The sequence below is a fragment of the Antedon bifida genome, chromosome 3 (genome assembly GCF_963402885.1).
Source record: "Antedon bifida chromosome 3, ecAntBifi1.1, whole genome shotgun sequence".
Lineage (NCBI taxonomy): Eukaryota > Metazoa > Echinodermata > Crinoidea > Comatulida > Antedonidae > Antedon > Antedon bifida.
In genome coordinates this window covers 13,239,402-13,253,377 of record NC_136228.1, presented here as the reverse complement: position 1 = coordinate 13,253,377, position 13,976 = coordinate 13,239,402, and the positions used below count along the sequence as shown (strand labels likewise).

The 13,976-nt window shown below is 33.7% G+C and overlaps 1 protein-coding gene and 1 pseudogene across 1 annotated transcript; both read right to left on the bottom strand.

The window, feature by feature from the left end:
* Positions 1-212: 212 nt before the first annotated feature.
* On the bottom strand, positions 213-13,973 carry LOC144838588 (uncharacterized). Its single transcript, XM_078694008.1, has 12 exons — positions 13,832-13,973; positions 8,263-11,314; positions 7,636-8,110; positions 7,200-7,397; positions 6,577-6,683; positions 5,865-6,015; positions 5,323-5,406; positions 4,678-4,790; positions 3,735-3,798; positions 2,469-2,652; positions 1,312-1,876; positions 213-435 (listed from the first exon to the last, which is right to left on the bottom strand). The coding sequence occupies exons 2-12, from the start codon at positions 11,268-11,270 to the stop codon at positions 399-401; spliced, it is 4,986 nt and encodes a 1,661-aa protein (XP_078550134.1). The 5' UTR covers positions 11,271-11,314; positions 13,832-13,973; the 3' UTR covers positions 213-398.
* Positions 12,348-12,465, bottom strand: LOC144838892 (5S ribosomal RNA; annotated as a pseudogene).
* Positions 13,974-13,976: the final 3 nt, after the last annotated feature.

Genomic DNA, 13,976 nt, shown 5'->3' with positions numbered 1-13,976 from the left:
ATGTAACTGTCTTGCCTAAGGATACAAGCAATGCGGCGACAGTTGGATTCGAACTCACGTGTTGACCTACCCACTAAAGCAAAAGCAATAATTTGAAGCCAACTTTACCCTATGGTTGTTTCATACAGACAAATTCAATTTGAAAAATGTTTTCTTTATTCAAAAACAAACATTATTTTAACATAAAATAATAAATACTGTATATAATTAGTAATAATAAATAAAGGCTGCTACCAATTAAAACAGTTTATTTGGTTCAAACATTTGTGTTAGTAAATTTTAACATTATAACCTCTAAAATATAAATCAACAAAACTCAATACCAAATGTTAACTTAATTTAAAATAAACGAAAACAAACTTTCTTTCAAAACATATTTACCCAAAAAAATACTGCGTTCAAGTATGGTTGAAAAATATCTTCTGAAAACATAAACTAAACAAATATAAACACATTACCACCTATATCCTAGTTTCATAAAAGAAATAAACTTTATATTTATATTTATATATATATATCTTTGTCAGATAATGTAAAATATATAACTATTCTAAAACATCATTATAAAATATCATACACGTTGTGAAACTGCAGTGTTTATTGCTTTTATGGAATGTTTTATGGTATAGATATACATTTACTATATAGTTAAAATTTTACACTTTGGTCAATTTTTTTTAGTGAAATAACATAATTTAAAACATATCTTCTAAAACAAAAACTAGATAAACCGGTCTAATTAACTAATAAAAATGTTTTTTATTAAAAAAATCTTTAAAATGTTGTATATCCAAGTAAATTAGTGGAATACACTACAGTATAACCTATTTTTCACAACAATTTTGTGAAATTCACCTCCTAGCTATGTCTGTCTGTGTATGACCGGTTTATTTTAAAACCTTTGGACACTAACCATGTATGTAAATTCACCTCCTAGCTATGTCTATCTGTGTATGACCGGTTTATTTTAAAACCTTTGGACACTAACCATGTATGTATGGAATTGTACGATACAATGATGACGTCTTCTTCTAAAACAAAAACTAGATAAACCGGTCTAATTAACTAATAAAAATGTTTTTTATTAAAAAAAATCTTTAAAATGTTGTATATCCAAGTAAATTAGTGGAATACACTACAGTATAACCTATTTTTCACAACAATTTTGTGAAATTCACCTCCTAGCTATGTCTGTCTGTGTATGACCGGTTTATTTTAAAACCTTTGGACACTAACCATGTATGTAAATTCACCTCCTAGCTATGTCTATCTGTGTATGACCGGTTTATTTTAAAACCTTTGGACACTAACCATGTATGTATGGAATTGTACGATACAATGATGACGTCTTGCGACGAGGAATCTGTAGACGGATAAATCCGGTTAATCTTCAACGGCGGCTGAAAACTATTTTCAATGATGTCGGTAACTCTGTTTATACAATCATACTTCAATTTGATTTGATTCAACCCTTTCGGTTGTTGTGTTGCACGTCGAATGATCACCCGCACGTTGTAAAAACATGTTTTCTTATGGAACAAACATTGATGCGAAAATAGCAACTTCTCAATCGTGAAGTATATCTCGGCACTGGTTGACGTTTCGTGAATTAGCACTTCAAAAGGCCCGACTTTGTGCTTGCTAAAATAAATACCGGATCTTGAATCAAAAAGACGTCGAGCAACAGGCCATTTTCTCGTCCCAGCATTCCATAGGACATCTATCAGACAAGACAAGCCTCTGTCATGAATCAGTATGCAGCGGGATTCCATAGATGGGAAGATTATTTGAATCGCAAGACCTTTATTACCCAAAGCTAGTGCTTCTAATAAAAGACCATTTAAAAGTTCAATACTTGCCTTACGGACCACTGTGCCTGCAAGACAATATAATGTATATTCATTTTTTTCACCCATTACAGGACGGCAACTATTTTATAATTTATCATGATTATAAACCTCATTTGAGGCTTGGGGAGTGGAGTTAAAATAGTTGTGAGTTACAACCCTGGCACTTGGGATTGGAAGGCAAGCATGTTAACCACCAAGCTACAGCTCTACTACATAATTTATATATATATTGTTCAGTGCCAAAAATAAAAATAATTTGTGTTTGACATAAACTATGATTGAACTCCAAAGTATTATTCTCACTCATGAGGACGATCAAAATATATTTGATCGAAACATTGAGAAACTCAACAATTCTTTTCAAAGCTATATACTGCAAACTTTATATCAACAAATTTATTTCGCCATGCAAACCATCAAACAATATACTGTATTAATCCAAAGTATACTTTTTAAATAAAAGCTATTTACGATATAACACGATAATCTTTTTATTATCAAACAGAACTTGCGTTAATTTTGAGCTATTGATTTGTATTGTTACTTTAGTGAAAAACAACAAATAAAGACAGAAAAAAAACAAACAAAAAATTACCAGTCAGCTTTAGCGATACTTACTAACTTTGGATGCTTTATCCAATTCGCTAATAAAATCAGCAAATACTTTAATTTGAAAATCAGAATTTTTCGTCACATAACCACATATTTCTTGCTGTAACACAGGGGAACAACATGCCTCGGGTGACCAGGCCACAAAGAATTCAACGCACATTCGACCAACATGCATACCATTTGGACAATCCTACAAATAAACGGAAGAATGAGAATGAACATCGCATTCAAGCAGATGGAGAGGACATAGAAGTAGTCAACACCTTCAACTTTCTTGGCTCCCTGATTGTTGACACTGGAGGAAGCTCAGAGGAAATAAAACGTCGTCTCGCTATGGCTAGAACATCCACAATAGGTCTTACCAACATTTGGAAGGATAGAGGGGTCTCAAGAAACACAAAGATTCATATCATGAATGCATTGGTATTTCCGATTGCCACTTATGGATCTGAGACATGGGCTCTTGGAGCTGCGGATAGAAAGAAGATCAAAGCTTTTGAAATGTGGTGTTGGAGGAGATTGTTGAGGATATCGTGGAAGGAGCATAAGTCAAATGAATTTGTTAACAACCAGATTGGAAGCAGAGTCAACCTATGCCAGAAGGTTGATAAGATCAAACTTCAGTACTTTGGTCACATTGCCAGGAGAGAAGGTGACAACCTGGAAAAGATAATTGCACAAGGTCATGTAGAAGGCAAGCGAAAACGTGGTAGACAGAAGATAAGATGGACTGATGGTATTAGAGAGATCACAGGATTGGATGTGTGCACAGCTTCTCGCTATGCTCAGGATAGAGATGGGTGGAATGTCATCATAAGCAGGAGCACAAAGGGTCAGTCATGACTCACAGGATGACGACGACGACAAATAAACATTAGGTGATGCATTGTCATTCATTTTTATCATCAAAATTTTATTTTCACATAAAGGCTGGTCTTGGATGTTATATTCTTCAAGATTATGTTTTGATGTAAAAAGTGAAAAAATATTATTATGGCTTAAACCCCACAATACCACAAAATAAAATCAAGTAATTATAGCAGTTTTTTTTTAATAGCTTGGCATTTAGTGTTCTATAATTAAAACAGATAGCAATGATAAAAGAATATGGAATATATGTAATTTCTTATGACCTTTACACAAAACGCGGAGCAGGCCGGTGTTTTCCGCTTAGGTTAGATACAAACCGTCTGTGCTCGTCTGTGTAAATTGGCCATTAGTGCATAATTAAAATTGTGATTTTATTTCTATAATTTTAAAAATGAACGTTACCCATATAGCATCCACAAGCTCTTTTAAATTCTGTGGCTCCACAAGTTTCATCATTTCTGGATTTCTAGTTTAAAAAAGCATAGAAAAGTATTACTATGTAAATATTGTATTGTTATATTGTTTGTCATGTCACACTCTTTATATCTAGAGTACAGCTTTGAAATTGTCAAATCATGGAAACCTTACCCAACCCAAGAACATTTAAAGATACATAATTAAAAATAATTTTAAATGTTTTCGTTGAACATGCCATTTTAATGTCATATAATAGTTATCCACTTTGACCAAAAATTGGATCGAAAAAAAAAAAAATGTATATACCTGAAAAACTGACTGGAAGCCAATGAGTTTTTGGATGAATTTAACCGGTTAAATTATTTGTTTTTACGGAAGTGATTAACTTTATTAAAACTATTTAAAGTCTTTTTTTTTATTAATCTTAATTTTTCATGTTTTGGGGGGTACAATACATCTTTAATGATGCCAATATATTTGATTAAACATTTTTAAAAACGTCGGTATGTTGTACTAGAAGAAACAGAGATTCTTGTCACATGGTAGATACCCATCTCGTTTTTCCCTGTATTGTGTGTTAATGTTTTTATGTGATTGTTTTTCAATGATAACTATTTGTTTCATCAAAAATACTATATTGTTATTTTATCTATTAATTAAAGTAATTTAAATTGTAGTATACTGTATAACTAAGTCATATCTTTCTATGTTTTTTTTATGTTGTTAATCAAGTGTTTAGATGTTCATTTAATAATTGTTGAGGACCTCTTCTGAAACAAGCTTCCCCAGCTTAAAGGGTTATCCTCTGCTATACCATAATGTATAATTATTTAGTTTTTGTATAATGTTGGAAATTTCAAATTGTATTGTATTGTGTATTTATGGATAGTAATAAATATTACAAACAAACAAATTAGGTTGATGTTACCTTTTCAATGAGGTACTACGATGACTGTAATTTTTATCCAGCACCAATTTTCTCAATAGATGCAGTGCATCCTGGAATACAAGATGTTTTCTCTTCATACCAAATTTTTCAAGCTGAAATTTACGAAATAAGTAATATTCATCAGTTGAATTGACTTTTCGGAGCTGAGTTAAATAGAACAGTCAATTTTTCAACAAATGAAATATTTTCTCCATTCAACGAATACAAAACATTAATTATTTATCCATCGTAAATCATTGACGAATGATGGCAGGGAAGCTAGGCCATTAAAAAAAAGACAGAGCTTTAGACTGTAAAATTGTTGTATCATATGAAATGAAATGAAAACGTTTTATTTTCGGTAGGTAAAAAGTGTGCTTATTTTTATTTTCATTCTTCAGAGAACCAGACTTTACTATTATTTAAGGTCTTATATCTGGCAGTCTCACACTATCAAACTTTATGTGAAAAAAAAATGGTTGGGCACTTTTTTTTGTAAAACTATTTTGATAATTCAGACAGAGCTTAAAGATGTTTGTTGGAGTGAAATCTTGTTCAGTTACCAATAATAATGGTGTCTGTTATGTTTATATCTGTTTTCTTAAAATGAAGAATGACTGGGAATCACAATATACAGTTTTTTACCTGTTTAAGGAGTTCAAAAATGCTTTGACTGTCAAAATCGTAATACAACTTGTGCAATATTTTACCTACTACATATTCTTTAGGCTGCATAAAAAAAGAAAACAAACAATTACAATATGGACAAAAATTAATAAAATAAATTAGCATCAAAGTGAAAATAGGGTCCTAGTGTGAAGTACATATATCATTCTATATAACACTTAAATAAATTCCTGTCATTTGATTGGACGATTGTGGCTAACATGGCATGTAATAGTACTACTTTTCCATTTTTTGTGTAAAAAAAAATCTTCTCGCATACGGAAAAAAAATCTGCATGAGATCCTATAGCAGTACCATCACCACCAGCAGCAACGTGCACGACGCGATCTATCCTTCACAACAAGATGAGATCAATGGCAATGACAAAAAATCTACTTAGATGTTATATAAAACAAATAATGAATGATTTTATATTCATGCGATGGAACAAATAATTTCACCTCATGAAATTATTTGTACCATCGCACTCATTCATTCATTATTTGTATAATAATAATTACCCTCAGTCCATTTTGCAGAAGCCTACAAACAACCCGTTTTGCTGTTTCCCACTCAGATGTGGCCAATAGCCCAGACAGTAATTGATCGAGTATATCCATGGAAACAAAACCATTTAATTGAAACTGCATTTGATCAAAAATTACAATTGCTCTGAAACAAATAAAAAACATATTCCAAATAATAACTTGTTTGTATCGTAAGCCTTTATCCAGACACTCAACAACACAAGGACAAACATTTTTTTAGGGTTCTAAATCTCAGACATTTTTCTCGCAAAGCAGGTTTTGCCAGCAAGATTTGTTGAACTAAATTGGCTCCAACCGGTATTAAAAATGGTGAAAGAAAATTATACATAAATAAACACTTTATCAGGAGCAATGAAGGCTATTTGTCAAGTGGATAGAAAAAGTAAAAAATTATTTGACTTTTTTGTATATTATTGTAGATTAGTTTTCATCTCAGGTTCTGTATACACTATCAAACTTTATGTGACAACAAAATATGATGTGCCCATATATGGACATGATGATGTCATATCACTACCATATTTGGGCACATCACCCTTTTTTTGTCAAACTAGTTTGATAGTGTAGACAGAGCTTTACATAGTATTCAATAATTCGGTACTTTGCCAGAATTTCTATATTGGGACAACAATGACTTCATTTAAAAATCATGTGATCTCCCCAGAATGATTTAAAATAAACTTACCTTTTAGTGTCGTTTATGTCGCATAAAAGCTTGATAAGTTGTAAACAAAGAGCTTGAAGATTATAAGTTATAATAAACCTTAGTTTTGATAGAATTTCCATCACCATCTTCAAAATCATATATAAAAAAAAACGTGTTAAAACATAGTAGTACTCTTTTAAAAATCTACATATGGTGAAATGAAGAGCTTAATTTGATGTCCTATCTTTTGCATTACAATTTGGGAAATTTAGTGGATTTATAAATTTATTTATTAATTTAGGGACCTACCCCTGCTCTAGATTTTTTTCGTATATAAGTTGGGGACCCTTTATGTGAAAGATAGCCAAACTACTTCCTAAATATAACTAAACGTAACTCTCTAAGTAATCTCTATCTTACTATAAAGTAAAAAGAAGTTGCTCATGGGATTCGAACCCCATCCATCAACATGTAGAGTCCGTAGTCTAATCCACTCGACTACACAGACGGCTCGACAGAAAGCGTTTGCAGTAGAGAATGGTAATTAGCTCAATTCTTATTTCACACCTTATGTATATGACTAATGAATATTCATGTTTATTTTGACGTTTCATGAGGGGTCTTCAACCCATGTATGAAAAGAAATATAGCCGCCTGCTCACCTGCCAAGCATCATCTGATTTCATTAAACATCCATTTCTTGCCATATCTTCAAGACATTTGATGTTTATTTCTTGATACAAACCATGACGAACAATCTCCCTCCATGCTTCTACCAACATACCCTTGTTAACTAGGTTTAGAATTAAACGACGTGCCCCACTACTCACAATAACTCGACGGTTTGAATGGAGAACATGCTAAATAAACAAATAGAATGCAAAATACAAGATAGTCAATGATTATACTGCTCATTACAGTCGAAGGCTGGTTGCTGTCTGGGGTGCGAAAATTGTAAATGCAGACTATACCTCATGGATTAGCATTGATTAAACAAATATTATTTTGGCATAGTCCAACCGACTCTGTAATGAGACTTTTCCAGCCAAGGGTGTCCCGTTGATTGAAACAAATATACTATAAAAATGAAAACCTTACTTTAATATATTCTTCTCTTGGAGACACAACATTTCTCATACATTCTCTCCGAGGATATGACAGAGGAAGTTTCGGATTCCTCAGCTGAACACCCAATTCTGATGCCTTACAGGATTTCTCTGGCACATACTTTCCTGGATATGTATACGAATAGTAATCTGGGAATGCATGCCGTGGAGTGTAATTCAATAGTGGATATTTGACATCATTACATGACAAAGCATAACCAACAGTTTTAAATGGTTGTGAGCCAACATGCTTTGATCGAATGTCAATGACTCTTCTTGCATGTGATGTCTGGTTTTGAAGTTTCACAGCTTGTTTTGTTTGTGAGTTTTCCTGTCGTGTCAGCGAAGTTGCAGCTGCTGAAGCAGAATCTGTGCGAGTGGTTTGTTTTTGGGTTGGCTCATTCAGGTTTTTGACATTCCTATCACTGTTTGTATCAAGGCTAGACTTCTTTTTCGCAATATTCTCCCTAAAAAAATAATAAAGTTTAGTTAAATATTTTAGATGCTTAGAATTTAGTGAACATATTTTTAAAATATTAAAAGATATACATATAACCATTATTCTTTACTAATATTCTTAAGTAATATTGTTCAATGTACAACATAAAAATACCCTCACCGTTTAGCTGATTTTTCATCATCATCCGATGAAAAGAAATCACTGGTGTCACAGTACAGTGACAGCCTATCACAGTCTTCACTATCCCTGTCATTTCGTTTCTTACATGCAGGACTTTGACATAAACTTTCACCATCTGATTCTGTTTTGTCTGTATCCTTCCCATTCTCAGTATCATCAGAATCACTACTGACACTATCATCATTATCATCATCATTGTCATTATCTTTATTTAAGACTACTGTTTTTTCAGATGGTTCATTATCACTTTCCTCTGAACTATAACCTTGCAATAGAAAAAGACTGTAAAGTTTACATGGAGATGTCAAAAATTTGGATGTGAAAGAGTCTTTATTTTCTGTCACGGAATCACTTTCATTGTCATTATTCTTGTCAACAGTTTGGGATGTTTCATCTGTCTGTACACATTTCTGAATATCTCCAGAGTCTTCTAATGTACACAGATTATCTACTGGATTGCAGTCTCTTGGACCAATTTCTTCTACCACATTTCTATCTTCTTGTGCAGTTTCTTCTTCAAATATGGAATTATCTATAACTTCCTTTCTACTGTATTTTTCGTGAACATTATTTTCCAAATCACAAGATTCAATGTTGACGTTCATGCAAACACTATCATGTTCTTTCATGATTTCTTGATTAATTTCACTGTAAACATAACCATCTTGGTTAACTTGGTTTTCGTCTAAAGCAATTGTTGTTTCATGTTGGCACTCATCGAGGACAGGGTTTTTGGTTTCATCAAAAGAACATTCTTCTAAATCCAGTTTTTGACAATCTGTATTCTTTGGAACATCATTCTTTTTGATAGAATTATGTGTTGTATATTCAAATAAAGCGTCTTGGTAGAAGTTTTGCTTCTTCGTTTCATCAATTTCACAGTCAATATTCTTTCCATTTCGCCTGCTATCAATGCTTTCTACTGTTCCACAGGTTTCTTCTTTATCTAATGTTAGAAACTGAACTTCTTCACTGTGTGGTTCAGTTTTACCATCAACATCATCAAGAATGTACATATCAGAAGGGCAGATGATGATGTTGGTAACAAGAACATTTCCTAATCCGTCATACATCTGTTGGTCTGGAACCGAAGTAGAATCTCTCTCATGAATATTATCACAATCTTCAGTTGTCTCATTCAAATGTTCTAGTTTGTCCACCTCACCTTCTTCTGGATATATTTGACAGGAATATTCACGATCACAAAATCCAGTCTCAACACATTCTTTGAATGTTTCCGTGTTCAACAACCTATTAAAATCATCATTATTTAATGATCCAATGTCAAAAGTGCTGTCTTCTAAAATTTCCTCATTCTGAGATGGTTCACCAGTTTCCATAATACTGTTTGGAGGTTCTTGGTTCTGTAAAAAAGTGATACATTCTGGAAGTAACATTTCCACATCTCCACATGAACTGTTGGTTTCTATAACCACATTATCAGAACTATCATCTTGTGGTAGATATTCCTGCTTGTTTTGCACCATAAAATCTGAAATTCGCACACTACAGTTTGAAATATCATCTGTCTTGACATGCATATCTAGCATCAAGTTTTCTACAGCAGATTCCTCTTCAGTCTTGACATTTGCTGTTTTAACATTTCTTTTTCTTTGTGAAATTTTTCTCTTCTTAGGAAGTGTTGACTTATCTTCTGTAAGCTGATCTTGGCTGATGTGTTGGTCTGCTAAATTGTTAGCACATCTTTGCCTTGATTCTTTGGTGTAGGTGAGTCTTGGTTTCCTTCTTTTGGAAACTTTCCTCTGAGTGGCATTAACAAGATTAACTGGATTCTGCATGTTCCAATCTTCAGTCACTCGAGATTCAAAGGGTTGATGATCAGATCCTCCTCCAGACATTTGTTGAGATTCAAACGGCTGATTATAACCAACTTCAGAGACTTGTTGAGATTCAAGTGGCTGATGATCAGATCCTCTTTCAGACATTTGTTGAGATTCAAGCGGCTGATGACATCCAACTTCAGAGACTTGTTGAGATTCAAGAGGCTGATCAGATCCTTCTTCAGAATTGTGCCTTTTCCTACTTTTTACTGAAGGTGGGTGTGGTGTTAACTTCCCATTACTTCCTTTTTTTTGCAGGCAAAGCTTTAAATCAGAGTTTTGGGTCTCTTTGCTGGCAACCATCCAACAGTCACCAATCATTTTTTGGGAACTAACATTGCCTAATATGGTAGAGACTGTTGAACTTTTTTTCAGAGATGTTGCTGGTTGTTTTATTTTACTAGAATTGTTTTTTCGTCTCTGCTGGATTGCATGCTTTGTATCCTTTTTGTCAAAAGTTGTTGATGCAACTGTTGTCTTCTTTCCTTTCGCTTTAAAACGACCATTTTTATGTCTTCTTATTATGCCATCTCGGTTTGTAACATTTTTATCAATAGAGTTTTTCTTCTTACTAGTTGATAAATCTGTTGTTTTCGTTCTTTTTGCTGGAGGTCTACCAATACTTTTTTTTAACATTAGGCCATCTCGTTTTGTAACATTTTTATCAACAGAGTTTTTCTTCTTACTACTTGAAAAATCTGTTGTTTTCATTCTTTTTGTTTGAGGTCTACCAATACTATTTGTTATCATTACACCATCTCGTTGTGTAACATTTTTCTCAACAGAGTATTTCTTCTTACTACTTGAAAAATCTGTTGTTTTCGTTCTTTTTGCTGGAGGTCTACCAATACTTTTTTTTAACATTACGCCATCAGGTTTTGTGCCATCTTTATCAACAATTTTTTTCTTCTCACTAGATGATACATCTGCTGTTTTCCTTCCTTTTGCTCCAGGTCTACCAACACTATTTTTTATCGTTACACCATCAGGTTTTGTATCAACAGAGTTTTTCTTCTTACTAGTTGATGCATCTGTTGTCTTCTCTGCTTTTTTCACTACAATTCTACTACTACTTCGTCTCAGGATTACTTTGCTAGGTTTACTGTTAGGCCTATTTTCAATCACCTTTTTTGTGTTAATTTTCATTATGAATTACTACTGTGACTGACCTCATTCCATCATAAATTTAGCTGAGGAAAAATATTACAAAAGAGAAAAAAAAAGAGAGAAAAAAAATGAAATAAAAATGTAACCTTATTCAGAAGTAGAACATCATTTGAAGAAAAGGCGTTTCGATGCACTGACTGATATCAGAATGAGAGTTTTTTTGGTATGAATTTGTATCTGCAGTTTATGTGTACCTATTTAAGTGTATTGTGTGGATTTATAATTGCAATTACTGTAGAAAATGATGACAATGGCTGGTTGTTTTGTTTGATTAAATACAATTAAATGTTTCAATTGTTTAATTGTTTAAATTAAAAATGTAAGTAATAGTATGATATTCCAAATGGAGATAGCATTGGCCATATGAATGTAATGTTAAATTCAAATGAATAATTTTGGATAATAAATAAATAAAAAGATTTAATTCCTGATTAAAGGAAATAGGCCTACTGTACATTTATTTATTTTATGCTAGAAATACTGTACTTTGATTATTTATATTAGCATAAGGATAGTTTTAGCTTTAATAATTAATAAAGATTTAATTCTACTGTTTGTATTGAAAAATGTTACAGTTTCAGCCTTCCAGCTATTTGTGGAATTGTTCATCTTTTTTGACAATATACAAGAAATATTTCTAAGAGTTCGCTTTAGTGTTGATATTGTGTGCTAAAATCATTCTGTGGACATGAATTTGTAATACAGTACTGTAGTTGTAGAATGAATGAATAAAGTTAATGTTGACATCAAAATTACAATGTTTCTATTATATTGACAGAGCATGATCGACCCTCATTTGTTAATAGAAAACGAAGAGTTTTACAGTAGATAAGGGAGGTATAAAAATGAATTAAATTATTAATTCCGTTAAACCTTTTCGATAGAACAAAGCCTTCCTTTGCAAGGTTGTAATGTAGTATGGAAGACTTTATTGTGGTATGTGTTAAATATGATCATAAATTGTATAGTTAAATATGTCTGAGGCAGATACTAGATGCAGGGGCTGTCATAACAGTCAGCAGTGCTGATTTCAAATGCCTAATGGGACCCCAGCTCCATATACAGCACCCGGTATTCCTAGATGGTCTCCTATCCAAGCTTTAACCGGGCCCAACGTTGCTTAACTTTGGTGATCTGACGAGAACCGGTGTTTCAACGTGGTATGCCTGTATAGTTGAATGAATAAATGAATGAACAAAAGAATAAATGAATATTACAGTACAATTATTTCTATTTGTTTGAAGTAACATGAAGTATGGTCGATTTTGACACTGGAAAACAAGGCATTACAGAGGCCATTCTTTAAGGCATTATTAGACAAACCGTAATTATGTAGCCATAACATCGGCAAGGGTTCTAGGCTCACCTACTACAGTACATGGTTCTGGTGGTAGAACAAGTCTTATCGGATAAGGACCATAAACCGTATACACCTCATGTGCACTTTAAAGAACCTATTACATCTTTCGAGACGAGCAGGGGGTTACTTCGGTGTACTAGTTCACACACACAGTCACACACTGGCGACTAAGTCGGTACCCAACTCCTTTCTTAGCGATAGAAAACAAGAATTGCATGCATGGTGTGCCGATAACCACAACACCAAATATCAGTATGGTTATTTAAAAATAAGTCGAGTGCCTAAATATTACACGCAACGTCGCATGCTATCATTTAAAAATAAATTTACACATATGGTTGGTGTGCCATTATTGACAGGAGACTGGCCCGGGGGTCATTTGCATACAAATCAAACAGGCGGTAGGGGTGCAGCAGTCACTTTGAGACATGAGGCACTTGCGTTACCTGTATTGTAAAAATACTACGGACTTGAACTGCCAAGACGACAGAAAGGCCACGCCAGAAAAGGTGCAATATTTGTACTAGCTCCAGGCGAGGGGAACCGTTCGCGACAGAGTTTGCGATAACACTGGTGGCTAGTTTTCATTGATTCAAAGGTAGGACCCTTTTATAGCATCCAGTTAGTTAAAATCCCTTCTAAAATTGTGCGATAAATCGTTACATCTTGACACAGGACGAACCACCAGGGACTACTAATTTCACCCCGTCTTTTCTCACACTTGTTGCTACCAAATCCTTGGAAACATTCCTCATAAATGCTGAACCTCCCATATTTTCCCACACTTGTGCTACCAGTCCAGGCCCACGAAAATTTACCCCGTAAATGCGGAACCTACCCATACATATAGAAATATTTAAGAATTACCCCCACTCCTCCCCGGGGCGACTGGCTGAACTTCAATTGGCTTAAGCCACCAACATTCAATAGCTTCTCATCCACTTTATGATAAATTAAAAATAGGTTAGGCCTAGGGCATAAGGTAAGCAGGATCGTTAATTTAGACCTTTTCTGTGGTAACCGTGTGTTGTGTATTCGACGTGTTGACTTTTCTCTTCTAATCCGACCCAATCAATATAGTTTAGGTCCGTCGAAGAACTCCTGGATTGGAGTAGGGAGATTTAGATCCTTCCCCGAGTTTAGGCCTCTAATAACCAGTATAATTATACATATGATATACCAGTGAGGCTCAAATACAGGCAAACTTCACGTACTACTGTTTAGTTTCAATCTCCATTCATGTACGCTACCTTAAACAGAGTAGTTAGGCCTACCTATCTAGTTTTTCTCTTCGCATTCCTTCGTTAGCTAAATTAAAACTCGCG

What these genes read in the sequence shown, in the direction of transcription:
- LOC144838588 (XM_078694008.1), bottom strand. Translation starts at nt 11,270, where the DNA reads ATGAAAATTAACACAAAAAAGGTGATTGAAAATAGGCCTAACAGTAAA. An exon ending in TTCTGCAAAATGGACTGAGG is followed by an intron (nt 5,407 to 5,864) that starts GTAATTATTATT and finishes TTTTTTATGCAG; the next exon opens with CCTAAAGAATATGTAGTAGG. An exon ending in AGCTTGTGGATGCTATATGG is followed by an intron (nt 2,653 to 3,734) that starts GTAACGTTCATT and finishes GTTTATTTGTAG; the next exon opens with GATTGTCCAAATGGTATGCA.